Source organism: Apteryx mantelli, chromosome 12, assembly GCF_036417845.1.
Source record: "Apteryx mantelli isolate bAptMan1 chromosome 12, bAptMan1.hap1, whole genome shotgun sequence".
Taxonomy (NCBI): Eukaryota; Metazoa; Chordata; class Aves; order Apterygiformes; family Apterygidae; genus Apteryx; species Apteryx mantelli.
Window position 1 is genome coordinate 5,917,335 of NC_089989.1, and position 17,370 is coordinate 5,934,704.

The 17,370-nt window shown below is 35.9% G+C and overlaps 2 protein-coding genes across 3 annotated transcripts in view; one reads left to right on the forward strand and one right to left on the reverse strand.

The window, feature by feature from the left end:
- The window catches only part of CHDH (choline dehydrogenase), a 463,978-nt gene that overhangs the window by 133,863 nt on the left and 312,745 nt on the right, over positions 1–17,370 (forward strand). The gene's annotated exons all lie outside the window — the stretch shown is intronic.
- The window catches only part of CACNA1D (calcium voltage-gated channel subunit alpha1 D), a 211,740-nt gene that overhangs the window by 115,583 nt on the left and 78,787 nt on the right, over positions 1–17,370 (reverse strand). The window contains exon 8 of the mRNA XM_067303775.1: positions 4,897–5,000. Coding sequence (XP_067159876.1) covers positions 4,897–5,000 — 104 coding nt within the window. The remainder of the gene's footprint in view (positions 1–4,896; positions 5,001–17,370) is intronic.

Here is a 17,370-nt window from a genome sequence, read left to right on the forward strand (position 1 = left end):
TCTCCAGAGGCCCTTTCCAAACCCAACTATTCTGTTTGTGATCAACTAACAGTTACAAGTGTCCAGCTAGATTTCTAAGGAATACATGAATTATTGTGCTGAAAGAAATTGCTAACATGGATGTTTTGGATCGCATTTCCCAATACATTTCTAGAACTGGATTTAGAGCCAATTTTTTCTAGTGTGTTTAGGGAAAAGCTGTTTGCCAACTCTGTTCTCAGGCCAGAGCTACAGTATTCTCCAGAACTCTCTGTTAAAGTTGGACCAAGAGCCATCACTGCAGCCCTCTCCTAGAGCCACATCTAGAGTCATTTCTGGAGCCCTTTCCTGGAGATGAATCTTAGGCAATTCTCCAGCCTATTCTAAGAGCCCTTTCCCAGAGCTGGACTAGAGCAAATTCTTGAGCTGTTTTTTAGATCTGGATATAGAGTCAATTGCTCAGCCATTTCTTGGGGATGGATCTAGAGCTCTCTCTCAAGCCCCTTCCTATAGCCATTTCTGGAGCTCTTTTTTATAAAAGCCCTTTCTAGAACTGTATCCAGACCCTTTCCTGGTGACCTTCTCTGGAGTCCTTTCAGTAGAGCTGCAACTAGAGCCCTGTCTGGAGCTAGGCCCTGTGTCTGGAGCTGAATCTAGACTATTTCTAGAGCCCACTCCTTCACCCTTGAGTCTATAGAGACTATAGTCAATTCAACAGACCCTTTTCCAGAGGTTCTTTTTTCAGAGCTGTGTCCAGAGCCAGTTATGAAGATCCTTTTTCCAGATGCCTTCCTCCTCTAGAGCAGTACTGAGCACATTTTTAGGAACACCCCCCCCCCCAGTAGCTAGTCTAGGGCTCTCTATCTAGCAACTCCTTTCTAGAGCTGGATCTAGAGAACATTCCCAGCATGCATGTCTAGAGCTGGGTCTAGCACAGTTCCTAGAGGCCATTCCTGGAGCTGGGTCTGGAACCAGTTCTGGTGCCTTTCCTAAATCTGGCTCTGTAACCATTTCTGGAGCTGGATCTAGAGCCCAGGCTGGTTCTAGAGACATTTCTAGAGCCCAGGCTAGAGTCTTTTTCTAGACTTCCTTTTTCTATAGAGTACTGCAAACTGAACTGGCTTTTCACTTTAGAATTCACTTTGAGAATGATGCGAATACTACCAGTGTTTAATACAGAAATTAAAAAATTGAATATTTTGAATAAGGTGAATTACTGAAAAACAATTTATACTGATACAACCTCAAGCCCATGAATTCTCTCCATCCTCATTATTCAAGGGAATATCTAGAAAAAAATCCTGTCAGGTTCCATCTAAAATTAAAATATTTACTAGATACAGATTCCACACACACATTATTTCTCTGTTAATTTACACATCTGCTATTAAAAATATGAACTGAATTTTTATGTCTCCTTAAGCAGACAAAATTGACATGAATCACCAGGAAATACTCACCTTCAGAAAGGGCTAAATGTAAAATAAAAAATCTCCCAAATCATCAGTGCAATATAAAATATATCAAACATGCAATGCACAAGAGGCAGTACAGAAATACAAAAGGGGCAGATGGTCACAAAGGGGGGGGGCAAAGAGAATGAATATTTTAAAACAGCAAACATCAAAACAGCAGACAGATTTAAAAGTACACAGCATAACTTGACATTACAAGAAATATTATTGTCATAGGGAAAAGGTGTATTAAGCATTCAGATTCCACTTCCAAAATCTGTATGCACAGACATGCTTTTCAAGTCAGCTAGCATAATTTTTGCATTCTAGACTTTGATTTGTTTAGTAAAATTTGACTTTGTTTGTAGATTAATCATAAACCAAGTCTCATGATATGATTTGAAGAGCATAAAATATAAAAGCTAACAGTTTTTAAATAAAAACAAAGAATGCATGTGTTACACATTCTGTGCCTGGGTCAGAATTGAAAAAAATAGCTTTATGATAATTAATACCAACACAGTCACAGGATTTTACTAGCACAAATTTTTAGATGTAGAATTTAGACAGGTAGGTCTAAACAGAAATCATGTGGAAAATATTTAGAATTTTTATATATAAGGCATTCGGTGATCAGAATAAATCAATGTAACAGCATTCCATACTGGTCCCTGTCAGAGTTTCAAACAAGTATGCCAAGCCATTTTCTTTCCTTGTGTACCAAACATTAGTTTGGTATAATAGGTGTCTTACAGGAACATTACCTTTTCCTTTCTTCTATCCTTTCAGTTTCAATCATTGGTGATATTTATCACCGATGATTCAGTTTCAGTTTACTTGTATCATTTTCCCTCAACACGGAAGTCACAAACTACTGGAGCATTGGGAAGGTTCTTTCACGTGTTCAGGGCAAACACTGATTCAAACATTCCATCAAGCATCCTAAAACGACACTGCAGTTATGTGACATCGTGGCGGAAAATGAATTTCAGGACAGTTCACATGATACTTGCCACCGCCTTTTTACTTTGCTGGAAATCGATGGCAAGTGGGCAAGGGCTCAGAACAACAATAGATCTCTGAGCTTATGAATCCAGCAATACTTAGAAATCAGTGATCATTTCTCGTCTACAGAATGGAATCCAAGGATAAGTAAACACCTTTTCCTCTGCATTATAACAGTGGCTGTAGAACAACTCCATATTTCAACAAACTTTCCTCAACAAAGCTGGCTCATCACAACAGAAGCAAGGGAAAGCTCTTGAAATAGTACCAACACTGATGCCCTAAAATACACATTCAAGATCTCTGGGTCATTAAATATAATGCAATTGCAAAGGAATGCAGTCAAAAATGTTCTACTGCAATTTGCCTGTTTTACCCAGCAAATTTTTAATAACTTTTAAAAAAAATACTTGATTAAAAAAGAGACACCATACAGTCAAAACATATAACTAATGTATTCTAATGTTGTGAAGCCTTATGAAATATTTTAAGTGTATTAAATCAAATATAAAGCTCAGCTGTGAGGATCTCTCTAAATTTCCAAGGCTTCACCGGAGGAAATGAATGTGTGCATCAGAAACATCAAATCTGGAATTACTTTCCCCACAAATTTAAAAAAAAAAATTTTTTTTAAACCCACAAACAAAAGCTATTAATCTGAATCGTGCAAGGGAAAAGGGGAATATTTAATTAACCTTTCTCACACCTTCACAACAGCAGGAAGAAAACCAATTGCTGCCTTTGACCTTCTTAAGGGCCAGGGAAAGGAACTGCGAAAACCTAACTCTCTAATGACTTCAGTGGGAACTCTAGCCATACAACTATTTTAGGTGACAGGACCAAAGTTACAGAGATAAATCAGACAGCAACTAGCCTCAATTATCTTTCTTTCCTTTTTTTGTTTGCCCAGTATAGTGTTTGTCCAGTTGTAGACATGAAAACTAGGTCCTTAGCTTTGCAACAATTTGCATGTTTGTCCCTGAATAAAACAAAGCTAATATGACTGTATAAATAGGCCTTTATAGGGTGGGTATTGGTTTCAGAAGGGAGAGATTAAATCCATGAATCAGCAGTGTGTTCTTAGTGCTCTCTCACTTTGCTTTTAAACATCCTGTTTGTAAAGTAATTCTGACAGTAAAGTAACCAAGGACCATGTTTTCCCTAGTTTCCTATGTATAACAATAATCTATCAAAGATAAATGACTTGTGATTTTAAAAAACACATTATAAAACCACTTATTAGATAAAAATGCCCTTGTAATATAGTTCTCTTATCAGCACTCGGAAATTTTGTTTCCGATTGCCTGATTCCTAGGAATAGAATAAGGCATTATAATACCTTTCAGATCTAATCCAAGACAGGGCAGAGCCGTGAGCAGTGCTGTGCGCACAATCAGCAGTCTGATGACACCATCAGCTGTACGGCTGCTTTCACTGCAAGCAAGAGAGGTTCTTCTGCTGGCTGCAAAGATGGCACAGCTAGTCTAAGGTTGCCACAGCAATGTCCAATGTTGCGTAACTCACAGCTAATACATAAGACTATAATGCACATCATTTCCGTTAAGGACTCAAATGCTTGCAGGATCTTTTCTTTATTTATCAGAAAATATCTTCACCACAAACTGGAGTTTTCCAAGCTAAGGACCCCAAGTGGACTGGAAACCAGGAAATGGCAAAGGAAATGGTCATGACCTCAGAAAGGGGAGTATGTAAAAAGAAAAGCTTGCAAATTATTGCCATAAATTATAGTTCTAAACTGCATTATACAACTACAGCTGACATAATTTCAGTTCTTGGCCAGAGTCTGGAGTACACAAACCAACAAACTGCCATGACAACCTCTGCCGCTGAAAAATGTATTACACTGTTACTTGATTATTGATAAATATATCAGCTTGCTGGTGCAAGTTGTGCTAGCTCCCATTTCAATCAATGGGAGCTAACAGCACACAGCTCAGCAGGACAGGAAGCACTACATATTTAGTATCACGGTAACCCAGTCACACTCTTTCTGTAAGACAGGTCTTGAAACACTCATTAAAAATATTTTGATACATGACTGGTAAATACAAATAACACTTTGCTTAGTTTATGTACATTTGAACAAAAGCGCAAGTTGGGCTTTCCGAAAAGGACGCTCAGCTATAACTAAAGTGGGGAAATGTTTGTACAGGTGCCATCCATCTCATTGCGCGCATTATGTTTCTCCCTGCTGGAATATTATACAATGAGAAGATTAGTGCCTCATTTAATGAGTATTTTTTGGCAAGCATGGTGAACGTGATGTCAGACAGATACAGGCACTAGGATCACACAGTTCAGTCAAAAGAGCACACATTGGTAAGATGACATAAGAATCTCAAGTGCATGCAAAAAGCCATCACTGAGAAGCTTGAGTAAATGCAGAGGCCGTCTTACAAGTAGCAGTAGCATACACAATGTTAACTCAACTGCTTACCCACTAAGTACACCAAGAACCAGGTTAAGTACGAAAAATGAGCCAAGGATGATAAGACTAACAAAATAGATCCATGGCCATTCACATCCTATTGCATCATTTACCTGTAAAATGTAAGGAAATAAGTTATGATTCAGTCATTCATTAAACAGCAGAGTCCTTTTTGCAGCTGCCAGATCACGTAGGTTTTAACATCAAAACTTTTGGCTTACTTCATTCTTAAAATCAATGAACTTTCATTTCATTTCTTTACTTACCCAGACTAAACTGCAGGTGTGATGCCTTATAACAGAAGATATGAATTAAAATAACATATTTAAGTACGTACAGCAGGATTATTTGTCCTTTTATAATTCTGCCACAAGCATGGACATGAAGAATATATACTGGTATGTTTAAACTCTGGATTTTGGTATCTGTATGTTATTTTTATGAAAGCTACAGAAAACCATTTCTGTTCTAACTACAGGAGGAAGAAAAAGAATTTTATTAAGAAATGTCATCACAACTGAAGTCTCACCTGTATAAGATAACCTGTGTGTTCATGGCAACTGAATTCAGGACTCTGCCTTCATGATGAAAAAGGTGTATGCTTACCCGCTCAATACACCAAGAACAAGATTTAGTACGAAAAATGACCCAAAGATGACGAGACTGACAAAATACACCCATGGCAATTCAAATCCCATAGCATCATTCATCTGCAAGAAATAAGATGATCTTATAGAGTAGATCACTATAGTAATAGCAATGAAGAGTCAGAGAAAAAGAATTTAATCATTCAGGTGAGATAGTTTTCTATGCATTCCTTCAATATGCATCAAAAAAGAACAATATAAGAAAAGTCACTGACCACATTCACTTTGCGTTTCTAATACATGCTCTAAAAGAAAAAACTGAGTGAACCTAGCGTTCAGATTAAAAATACGTAGTCAAACATAAATGGAGCACAGCAACAATTTTGCTCTTTAACTCCTAGTACAAGAACTGAATTTGAAATTTAGCTTGTTAATTAAGTAAAATGATGCTTACAAAGTATATTGAAATATTAGGATTTTTAGTTCATATACATCTTAGCTATATGAATGATCCTTTGAGAAAAGTGACAGAAACATACATCTCAACAGTACAAGTAATATTTTTTCTGTAACAAAAATTTCAATAAATTTTTCCTGAGATACCAAATTTGGGTGCAGTCAGATATTTTAAATTAATTGAAAAAGAAATAAATGAGAATGCATTTGTGTAAAAACATGAACACAGTTTTATGAAAATGAAAAACTGAAATCAATTTTTAGAAATACAGTGGAAACATGGAAATATTCCAGAAATATTTCTGAACCAAAATTATACCAAGATCAAGTTTAAATGAAGTTGTCACTGACATATTTTACATACGGTTAAAGTAAGTGAACTTTAAGTGTACTATTTATAAGCTCACACAACTTTTTCCTATAATGACATTTTCCACTGTCAGTTTTTAGCAAGCTCATTACACCTATCAGGAGATGGATTCAAGAAACATATACATGGAAATCTAAAAAGCCCTATTCAGAAAAAAAAAGATATTTTGAAACACAGGAAATGGTTTGCGTGGGAAGCATTTAGGTGCAAAAAGACATTTCAGTAAGTTATAATGTCACTTCTGACTTGGAACTTCTTGGACATTTCTCTTATGAGAGAGGAATTATTTTGGCTTTTCTGATTATACTGGCAAGTTGGCATTAGGTTCTTTTAAAGTTGTTTTTTATCCAGGAAAATTCAGCAGACTTAAAAATATTGTGAGGATTATTGACTGATATATTATTGTAGAACAATGTTTGGGCAAACTTTTTTCTCTTCTGTGAACGTTGCTGTATGTCTGTATGTTGTATCTGAAATTTGCAATTATGCCTTGAGTTTTGTTGACACTCAAGTCGAGTTTGACTCCAGTCCTTAATATCTCTGTTAGAACACAGAGTCCCACTTTAAACATGGGAGCAAAAGTTTGATAAACAATACTTTTTTTTTTTTAAATATCTTTTTAAAATGCATCTTAGCCTCTAGTTCTGCAAGGTGGTACTATACACAGTTAGATGTAAGCGCACGCATTAAGTCTTTGCAGGTTAAGGCCCATAGGTACTTTCCTTCAATGGTGAGCTGCAATGACACCATTTTATACTAATTAAAGAAAACTGAAGTTTTCAAGCAACTAAAGATTGTTACACACCTCCTTCATGTGTCTTTTAAAATAATCCCTCTATATATCATCTATTACAATGTTTTAGTAATTTAACTGAGGCATTGAAAAGTAATTTACAGTTTTTATTAGACTTGCTAGAAAAAGACAGAAAACTAAAAATATGTATTTGATTTGGATTTTTTTCCCCCTCTTAATTCCAGTAAAATTGTATTCTGGAGAAATTAAAGTGGAAAAGGGCTACAGCCACTCAGAAGGGCAAGGATCATTGCCTTCAATTTGAAAGAACTTCAAATCTCCACAATCCAACCCTGCAACAGAATGTTCATGTGAAAAATAAGGTCTTTCTTAATGCTGCCATTACATTACCTTCGTAACTTAGTAACTACCTTTACTTAAGCTCAGTTTCCTGTGCAATAATTTTAGCGATATTTAGCATGTCAGGTGCCTATGCCAAGGAGAGAGAATTATTTCTTTTTATGATCCATTTTCCTGATCTAAATCATCTTGAAAAAACCTGAAAGATGAATCATGGAAACTTCACTTTGAGGGGAAAAAAAAAAGTTTTGAGAAAAAAGAGCTCTGAGAATTATTGCAACCCAACTTGATACATAGTGCAAAATATATGGAAAAAAAAAAAACTTTTATGCAGTTTGATTTTTTAACTCCTTATTATAGGGCTAATCTAACTAGGACTAATGCTCTGCGATGTGAAAATTAGAAACTGCAGCTAACCAGTGCTAGAAGAATTGTTTTGGTTTTGGCAGATGATGAACCAATTCAAAAGAACTGCTAACTTGGGAAGCCTTAATCTAGTAGAACATCTTGGCAGTAATCTAAGACTGAATTTCTGAAAGCAACAGCCTGAACCTGCTTCAGCTCAAGATTTTTACCACTTCAGTCTGTATATTTAAACTCTATTCAAGTAATACATTGTACTTTCTATTCATCAATTAATATTTTTATTACAGTAATACCAGAGAGGTGACAGTATAAAAAGAAGTCTTATCCATTTGGAAAACTTTACTGCTCATTTCAAGGATGCCAAGTGGCATTTTCCATAAATTTCAATTACAGAAACATTAAAGGAGTCAATTTGCCTTCTGACTGAAAATGGAAGCAGAGCTTAGTTAGTATATGAGTACAGAAAAACCTCCATTCTCAGAAATAAGGCATTTTCAGTTGAAAAGATTAACACTAACTTCTCACCTGAAGTGCAGAATAAGGAGTTAAACAGACACAAATTCTAGATCTACAGGAGTTGCAACTAATAAGCATAAAACAATAAAACTCCTTAAATTATGCTACAAACAAAACTAGGAAATCTAAGCGATGTGAGGTCTCAAATCCTCAAACAAAAAGCCTTGCAAAATTCCCACCACCCGTGGCTCATTGATGTACTACATCTCTAACACCTAGCACAAACACATTCCCATGTGCCATCCTTCTTGCCCTTCTCTGTGCCTTTTCCAAATTTACTGTTTCAATTCCAGTTCTAATTAGTTTGTCCATCATGTCATCCAGATAATGGATTAGATGATATGAAAGGCAAAACAACTATTTTTCATATCACTTAATCTTGTTTCACAGTAGTGGCCGGTGCCCCAGTAGGCAGATGTGTACTGATCAGGTAAGCATTTCACAGCATTCATTCTAGCAAGGTGCTACTTCTGGCTACAGCCTAGCATTTTCATTACTTTCATACCGACTTTTAATTACAGTTTTTATATTGTGCATTTAAATGGCTTTGAAAAGAATTCTGAATTGAACTTTGAAGCTCTTTGGGTCCCTTTCACGAGGTACACAGTCACTGACAGCTCTAAAGTCCTTGTAAAAGGACCCATTTGTTGGCAATCCTAGATTTGAAGAAAAATTACTCTGGGCAAATTAAAGTGGTAGAGAAAAAATAATCTCCTTTGCGTATTTGTCACTATATTTACAGGCATATATTTGAGTGTATTTCTGTAGTCTGGAAAAGTTATCTTGAGTTGATTGGCCAAATTTGGTACAATCTGAGTCTGTCTTATCTGGAATTTGGGGTGAATTATCTTGCTAGTTGTGCTGCAGTTGGAGTGAACTGTCCTACAATGCAGCAGAGATGATCGGAGATCAAGAGTCTGAAGTGAAAGAGAGAGCAAGCGAAATTTATAGCACATAGTTGCTAGTATTACACAGAAGCAGATTTAATTATTATAAAAATCTCATTTATCCTTACTGTGAGTACAATTCCCATGAATGATTGCATGAGAATTGCAATGCAGATCAGGGTTTTACTTTGCCAGACATCTGGTACTGGTTTACTGAAACTTGTTGCAAACTCTTTGAATGTATTGACTAATCTAATCCCTAGCTCAGGACAAGGATAAAGTAATGCAATAACACCTCTAATTCTGCATTTGTACTACTACATATATAAAGCAGTAATGCATAAATGCATTACACATTTTTGATTATTTTCTACAATTTCTCAAGTTCACTTAACTTCTTAAGTTTTTACTTTCCTTAGTTTTCAATTTTACCTTCTTCCTTTTATAACATTTTAATGGACACAATTGGTGGGTTTATTTATCTTTACCTAGAACATCTCTGGTAACCTCTTAAAATGATTAAGAATTACAAACTGTCTCTTGAAGGGTGTAAATTCCTTCAGAAGTCAGTGTTTTGTGAAATGGGAGTGATCCTGCTTTTTTTTTCTTTTTTTTAAAAAAGCGTGCACTGTAGGTTCACAAACCCGTAGATCACACAGACTAGCCATTCTATTCATTTTAGAGCATACCAGACAGCTTTTCAAAGTCTGCTAGCTTCAAAGGTTGTGTCCCGATATATTCTTGGCTGAAGTGGAGTTAACTTAAAGCTGACTTAAAAGGGGCTGTGCTTGAAGCATAGCAGCCTCCAGACTGGCTTGTAAAAACACATACTTTTATCTTCAATCTTCTCTGGGTTCTGGGTTACAGCATAAATTCCCCAGCTTTCTCCTCGTTGGCCAGACTCATCTTTATTATTCTGCTCACGTAGAAACATGCCGAGATGTGTACTGGTGGGATGTAAACTCTTGGACCACTGCTCTGTTAAGCATTTCAGTTCATCAGCAATTAGTAAATCAAAATTCTATGGCTGGGGCATTAAGGTTGGCTAAAGAGAAATATAGCCCCTGGGGAAGTGAAAAATTTTTACAATAACTGCAGACCCTCATAATTAGTCAGCTCTAAACTTGGCCCCCATCCTCAGTACATACACTTTACATAGGTGACCCCTTCAAGTTAAATTTAATCTTCTAAGAAATGGTTTCAGTTTTATTATTTTGCTTTTATCTATCCAAAGAGATGTTTCTGCCTTCCGTCATTTTTAACTACTGTTAGCTACTACAGCAAATAACTTAGTCCCTTAATAACCATTTAATTCTTCAAAGCTAATCACTTAGAATTATGGTTTTCTCTAATATTGATTAGAAATAAGTTTAGACAAAGGCCTTATTTTTTCATTCAGATGCATTTTTTAGCACCTAATGCTATTTTAGTTAATTAATGTAGGTGTCATTTAAGCATTTAGTTTACTGTCTTTGGCTAGGAAAAAAAAATTCAAACAGTTTCTCCAAGGAAGGCCTAGATATCAAACATGATTGTTCAATAAGAAATTATTTTCTCATTTCCAGACAGCTAGCCCAGGTTGGATCATTCTGGCATCAGCCACCATTGGTGGCAGAACAGACATACGCTACCGCAATGAAATGCAGAGCATTGCCTCTGCAACACAGTAACCACCCAGAGATGTTTCCCTACTGAATTGTTTGAAGTAAAGCTATTACTCTACCAGGTATAACAAATCTGAAGTGCATGATTCCTTCATTGATTGCAGCATGTTAATTTGTGATTAACACAATTCACTAGCATTTCCACCTATTTACCTGTTCCACATAGGAAACATAAAACCCTCATACTGATTTGGTTTGCAAAATTTCAGGGCTCAAAAAAAAACTTTCTAATTACTGAACCAAATGAACTAGTATGATAAACAGTGTGTTGATTTTCTAATATTTAGTAATAATGTATTAAAGTGCAGAGCAATAGTATCTGCTTTTGTGGTACATACAAAGTATCTTTTTTCTTTTTAAATCTATTATGCCAGTTAATTCCATATGACATTATGTAACAGTTGCATGCAGTTAATATTTCCAGTTTATTTAGGTACAAGAAAAATGCAAGCATAATATTGAGAATTATTTGGATTGATGGTGTGTAACTGTCACCTTAAATCAGGTAAAGGATGTGCAAACAAAAATCCAATAGCCAGGTTAGATCTCAATTTTATTAGATAAACAGTGTTATACTGGGACATCCTGGGAATTAGGATGATTCTAACGGCATTATTTGCTTTTTGTGGAAAAGTTTTTAGAGGAAAGTATAGGTATTAAACTGGTGGAGTTCTCAGCAGCTACCTAAAGTCTAGCCTACTTCTAATCCTGTTTTTGTCTGTTTTATTTAAATTTTCTGGGGGAAATAATATGTTCTCTTGAGTATTTGCAATGATCTGTGACAAGGAATTAGTTCCATGCTTTGAATGCAGTACAGGTCAGCAGTCAGCTAGAACTGGGATACTCGATATCTTGTCAAAGTAAATCAGGTTCAATCCATGGAAGAGATATTTTCCCTTTGAGGTAGTTTAAAATCCTCTCAGGTAGGCTCTTTGTGCTAAGCCACTTGTTTTAAAAAATTACATTACATGATCATCCCTTGTCATGTTAATTCAAACTTTTTAATATGTCTAGTCCCTGGCTTGGCAGTGCTCTCTGCAGGTCCTTTTCTCTCTGTCTGTAGTTTCTAATTTATTGGTAAACTACGTATTGTCTCTTTACAATCTAAACTTTGTTGATTCTGAGCTTTTTATATCTAAATTAAAAAAAAAAGCTTAGTCCAAATCATTACCTAGAAGGTGGAGGGTTTTTAGCTACATTTTTACAAGAAATTTAATTAAAGTGATTAACACTCAAAATTCAAACAATCCTGTCTGCAAATTCATGGCTCTTAAGTGTGATTTATGCAATATATTGTCATCCAAAACTTCTACCACTCTTTCTCCAGCTGGATATCATGTGTTAAATTTCTGGCTATTTAGTCATCAAAGGCTGGGAGCACAGTGCAGGCAGCACAGCAACGCCTTTGGGGATGAACTGCCTTGTTTCGCTCGAGAGACTCCCTTAGACGACCTGTGAGTGATGTTGAATGAGACCAAGAGAATAGTTTAAAGCTATTCTCAGTATATAAAAGGCAAATAAAGGCAGAAATCAAGATTTTGCAAGACTTTCCTAGCATATCCCCTCAAAAATTTTAATGTTGTTTCCTGAACATTCGCAGCTAACGTACACAAGGGCAAAAAGCTGTCAAGCATCCTTTGACTTCTCTCGGAATACAAGCTGAAATTCTGAAATGCTGACAAGTATTGTTTGGATTCAATAAAAAGCCTTCCCGTCCTGCAGCTATAAAGTGACTAATATCACTTAACTCAACCTATCTCTAGTTGTTTCCCAATTTTTACTAGATCATTCAGTTCAAGGTTTTAGGATCTTAGTGCTTATTAGACTGTTAGTTACATTTTTTGAAAGAATTTTTTTTTTAAAAGAGATTCCTGCTCAGCAACTGATGACAGTTTTGATAATGCTTCAAATGCTGTCCACAAATTTTATTTATGGGCTGACAGTACACTTTATGTCAGAGCCAGATATATTTCTTAAATACAATCAAATATTTTGCAAAAATCTTGGTTGTTCTTTCAAATGTATTATATCCCCTTATAACTCCTTTTGGTAGGCTGTCCTCCAAGATGCTTAAACACAGAACATTATAAGAAGTGACATGATTAACTGACTGTCTGATTTCCTGAATATCTGATTGACATTCTGAAGAAAAAGAAAAATGCTTTTTTATTATTGTATTTTCTTTTTTACGTATAGGTTTATGTGGGAGTTATAACCATTCTTTCAAATTCTTACCCAGTTAGAAAATAAATATATAATGGTTTTCTTCCTTTTAGCCTACACACAATAAAGAGAGTTGTCTTGTACTACTAGAAAACTAGTGAGAATACCATAGTTCTTGTTCTTTTTTAAGGAAATAAATTAAAAGAAGCATTGATAGAGTTTTTCTATCTTAAGATACTTATGTTTTTCACAGCAACATTAAGGCAATGTCTGTTTAGACACCTGCATACTAGAGATATGCAAAAGTGCAATGCAGTCTAAACAGATTGCATCACAGAAATGATTGCTTTTATTTAAATGTTCTAAATTGCCACAAGGAATATATTGGGGCATGCAAAGCTTAAATTCTGAGGTAATAAACAGTTTTTTTAAGCGCATATGTTTTTGTTACAAAAGCAGAGGATTTTTGAAGGGAGTGTTTTTTGATGATGACATATTGCCATCAAGCAGTTAGTAAACGACATAGTTTTAGAAAGTTGTCATGTTAAAAAAGGGTATATTGAAAAACACCCAGACACCTCTATGCCTTAAACCTTATAACAGTTTCAGATATATTTTAGATTAGTTAGAAAATTCCATTAAGGAACTGTATGCTTCTAACATGCATCCTTGAGATAACATCTTGTTAAAAATATCAGTAATTGTATTAATAGGCAAGAACATATAAGACATCCTGTACCATTATCCAGCAATGCAAGCCGGAGTGCTGCGCAGTCTTTCATCCTAAAAATCTCTAGATCACATCATGAGCTAAAAGCACCATTCAGGTTGAGGGGACTGATGAGCTGTTAGTATTTGAACTAGTAAAGCAACTTCTGCCCATAAGATTGACTTAGTACAAGTCATTAGACACTAAGATAGCTGCATCATCATTTAATCATCTATGCTAGTGATCCGTCACGCCAAGTAGTTTGACTGTTTCACAGAGGCACTCCTCTCATTCAAGGTACAGTAGTTCATGTGTAGATAACTAATTTCAGTATGGAGAAAACAAAAAGAATTGAATACGATAATTCTGGTATTCATGGAGAAATTGGGGGTTTTACTGGCAAGTACCAGTTACGCGTATTCCTACTTATCAATTGAAAGAGATAAAATACAATGCAGTTTACAAAATATATGCTTGCCACTAGTAAACTATAAATCTGGATGGTTTAAAGACACAGAAAGAATTCTAGAGCCAGATTTGTAAAGAAAAATGAGCATATGTAAATGCACACTCAGATTTTGTAACTTTTGAGTGCTTGCTAATGTAAATTGAAAATGGGGCAAAGAACACTAAGCTCTCAGCTTTAGAACGTGAGCCAGAGCGTTAAACACTCAGGTACGCGAAAGCTGCCACTTTGCCAACACCAAGGCCGGCGCTGGGTTCCACAGCCAATGGCACAAGCCTTCAGCTGGAGCTACAGAGCAGTCAGATAGGGCTCTGACTGGGAGCACGCACAGTCCTGACATAAATGAAGATGTACAGATGTGCATCCACGAACATATTACATTGTTCAGGAATACATATGCTGCACTGGCTGGTGAGAACAGCAAGGACTCTACCCTCTTATTGCAAGTCTAGCATTCGCCATTAAAAGTCACATTTTTCGTAGATGAAATACATAATACATGCTAGCCAGTGGGTTGCGTATAAATTAGAGAAGAAGTGGCCAGACACTGACACCCTAGAAACAGTCAGACACATGCAAATCAGACACAAATTGGCAAGTAGCAAGATGTCCATTTAAGTCACCAGGATCCGAAGGGTGCCCAGCAGTAGCAGGATCAAGCCCTCAGTCTATATGAGATGTTCATAAGAGAAAAATTACTGAAGCTTGGAGAATTCTGAAGCAGAGTTCACTGTTGTTAACCAGGTGACAACAAGCTGTGCTAGCGAGTGTTATTGGAAGCTGTCATGTTCAGCTGTCATTCTTGCTAACAGAATGCCACATAACATGATGCAAAATATTGCACATATTTCACCCACTCAGCTTACACCTGCTAGCAAGATAAGCCTACATAGCTAATTTTACTGTTCACATAGTGAACAAATGGAAATCAGAATTTCATGCAGTTTCTAATATTTGTGTTTATTTACTTATTGTGTTTATATTTTGTTTAAAACTCATCCAATCTTGGTCTCATCAACAGTTTTCTAACTGGGGGGGGGGGGGAGAAGGAGGGACAAAACCCATACACACACATATAAAAAGGTTTCCTTCGGTTCTTCAGACATTTTTATTAGAGACTGGTATATTCCTAATGTTTTCATGATTAAAACAAAATCTTTTCTATTTACTAGCTAGCAATAGCTAAGCCTACCACAGCTTAAACAAGGGCCAATACATGTGGAATGTTGTTTCTCCTGTCCAATCAAGCGATGTCAGCTTGACAGTGGGCAAATCACTGGGTCTACTGAAAGACCCGAGATCCATAACAATCATATAATGTACGTTAAGACAGATACAAAAGTCAACAGAATATCTGACTTTTATTACATTTCACAAGGTCAATATGTTTCTTTGCTTCTCCAGCTAATAATCACAGTGTCATTGAAACAGAATGAATACTGACATCTGTGTACCTAGAAGTGTCTTTGGGAACTCATTACAGAGAAATATATAAAATAATTCAGGCGTGCAGTTTTTCAGTTTTGAATTTTCTTTTGAAATAGTCTGACCATGACAATTTTCAGAGTAAACTACTTTTTTTGTGTGGTGCTGATGGAGACTTCATCAAGACTTTTAAAACCACATCTAATCAATTAGCTAATTAATTCTTTGGGAAGAAAGCTGTTTACTACTGAGACATTCAGCTTAACTGTTTCTATAATTTTAAACTCTCCTAAAGCTTTTAGATTAATTTTCCTCAAAGATTAAGACTTGGAGCTGGAATTATCATCAAGTACCAAAGTCTGGGCATACATGTGTCTTGAAAATTTTTTTAAAATGCTTGTATTTTGTCTAGAGAATCATGGCAATCCTTCCATTTCCTTTCAGAGGGGATGAAAATATAACTGCCATCATCACAAGCACAAATCATATAAGGCACAGACTAACCCCACATGCCCATAGTCTCTTAGAAAATTAGGAAGAGTTGGAGAGAGGAAAACCCATAGAAGATAAGTCTACACTATCAGAACCAATAAATTAGCACATGTGTAGTTCCTGTGCTGTTGCTAGACCCTTAGTATTCAAGATTTGCATGCTTATAGCCAACTTTATATCTCTAACAACAGACAGTAGAAGGTAGATTCTTATTTTGCCAAATTTTTTTGTCTTTCAATCCTAAAGGAAAGCCAATTTACCATTTTTATTATTGTGTAACAGTGATCTTATCTTACAAACGTCAGAGTTCTAGTATCACAGATTTTAATCTGTGACTATACACACTGGTGTACTATTTTTTAGCTACAGCATATTTCATCTTGATTTGAAGCAAATGACCATATGAAACATAATTGCTCATTCACTGGATAATACTATATCTTTAACTGCATGCAATACTTCACAGAATATTTGATATTAAGAAATAGCCCCCCCCCTTGGCCACACTGACTTAATCTGTGAGCAACGTATCCTAGAATGTAATTCCGGTAAGGAACATCTTGAGATAGCTCATCCATTTTTAACAGCTTCCTAATAGTGATCCTTATTATTAAGCAATTTTCTTTCATAAAAATTTTCCAATATTCAAACTGTTAGACTTACATTTGCTATAAGGTCCTAATTGCTGCAAAGACTTACTGCTGAGTACTAAGTAGTACAGAATCTTCGCACTGATTTTCAGCAATTACATTAGGGAAATCCAGAGTTTTGGGGTTCAACTTTTGGTTCTGCCATAGACTTCCAGAATGCACTTGGACAAGTCACTCAGGTCAGATATGTAAGTGCTTAAAGATTCACATAAGCACCTAATGCCCTTTGACTGGAATGCAGCTAGGCAAAGAAGTGCCTACCTGCCTTTTTAGGTATGCCTATAAAAATCCGTATGTTCTTCTTCTCCATTTCTCATTTGTAAATGGAGGATGAATTATCTCTGGTTTCCCACTCTGTGTCCAGCTGTCTGTTTATGTTGTAAGATTGTGAAGGTTCCACACCTTGATGCTAAAGCAGCATTTAAAAGTAGAGGCTTACACCAGTAGCACAAGCCTTTGAATATCTTTTGCCAGTTCTAGAGAGACAATGTTGGGCTTACAACTCTTCTGAGTTTTGTTGTTTCTGTATGTTTAACAAATATTTTTCAGTCCCCAAGGCAAGCAGTGACAGTTGAGAGCTTGCCTGGGTCTAATTTATGTTAATACTGTGAAATATTTCGCAGAAATATTGCAAAAAGA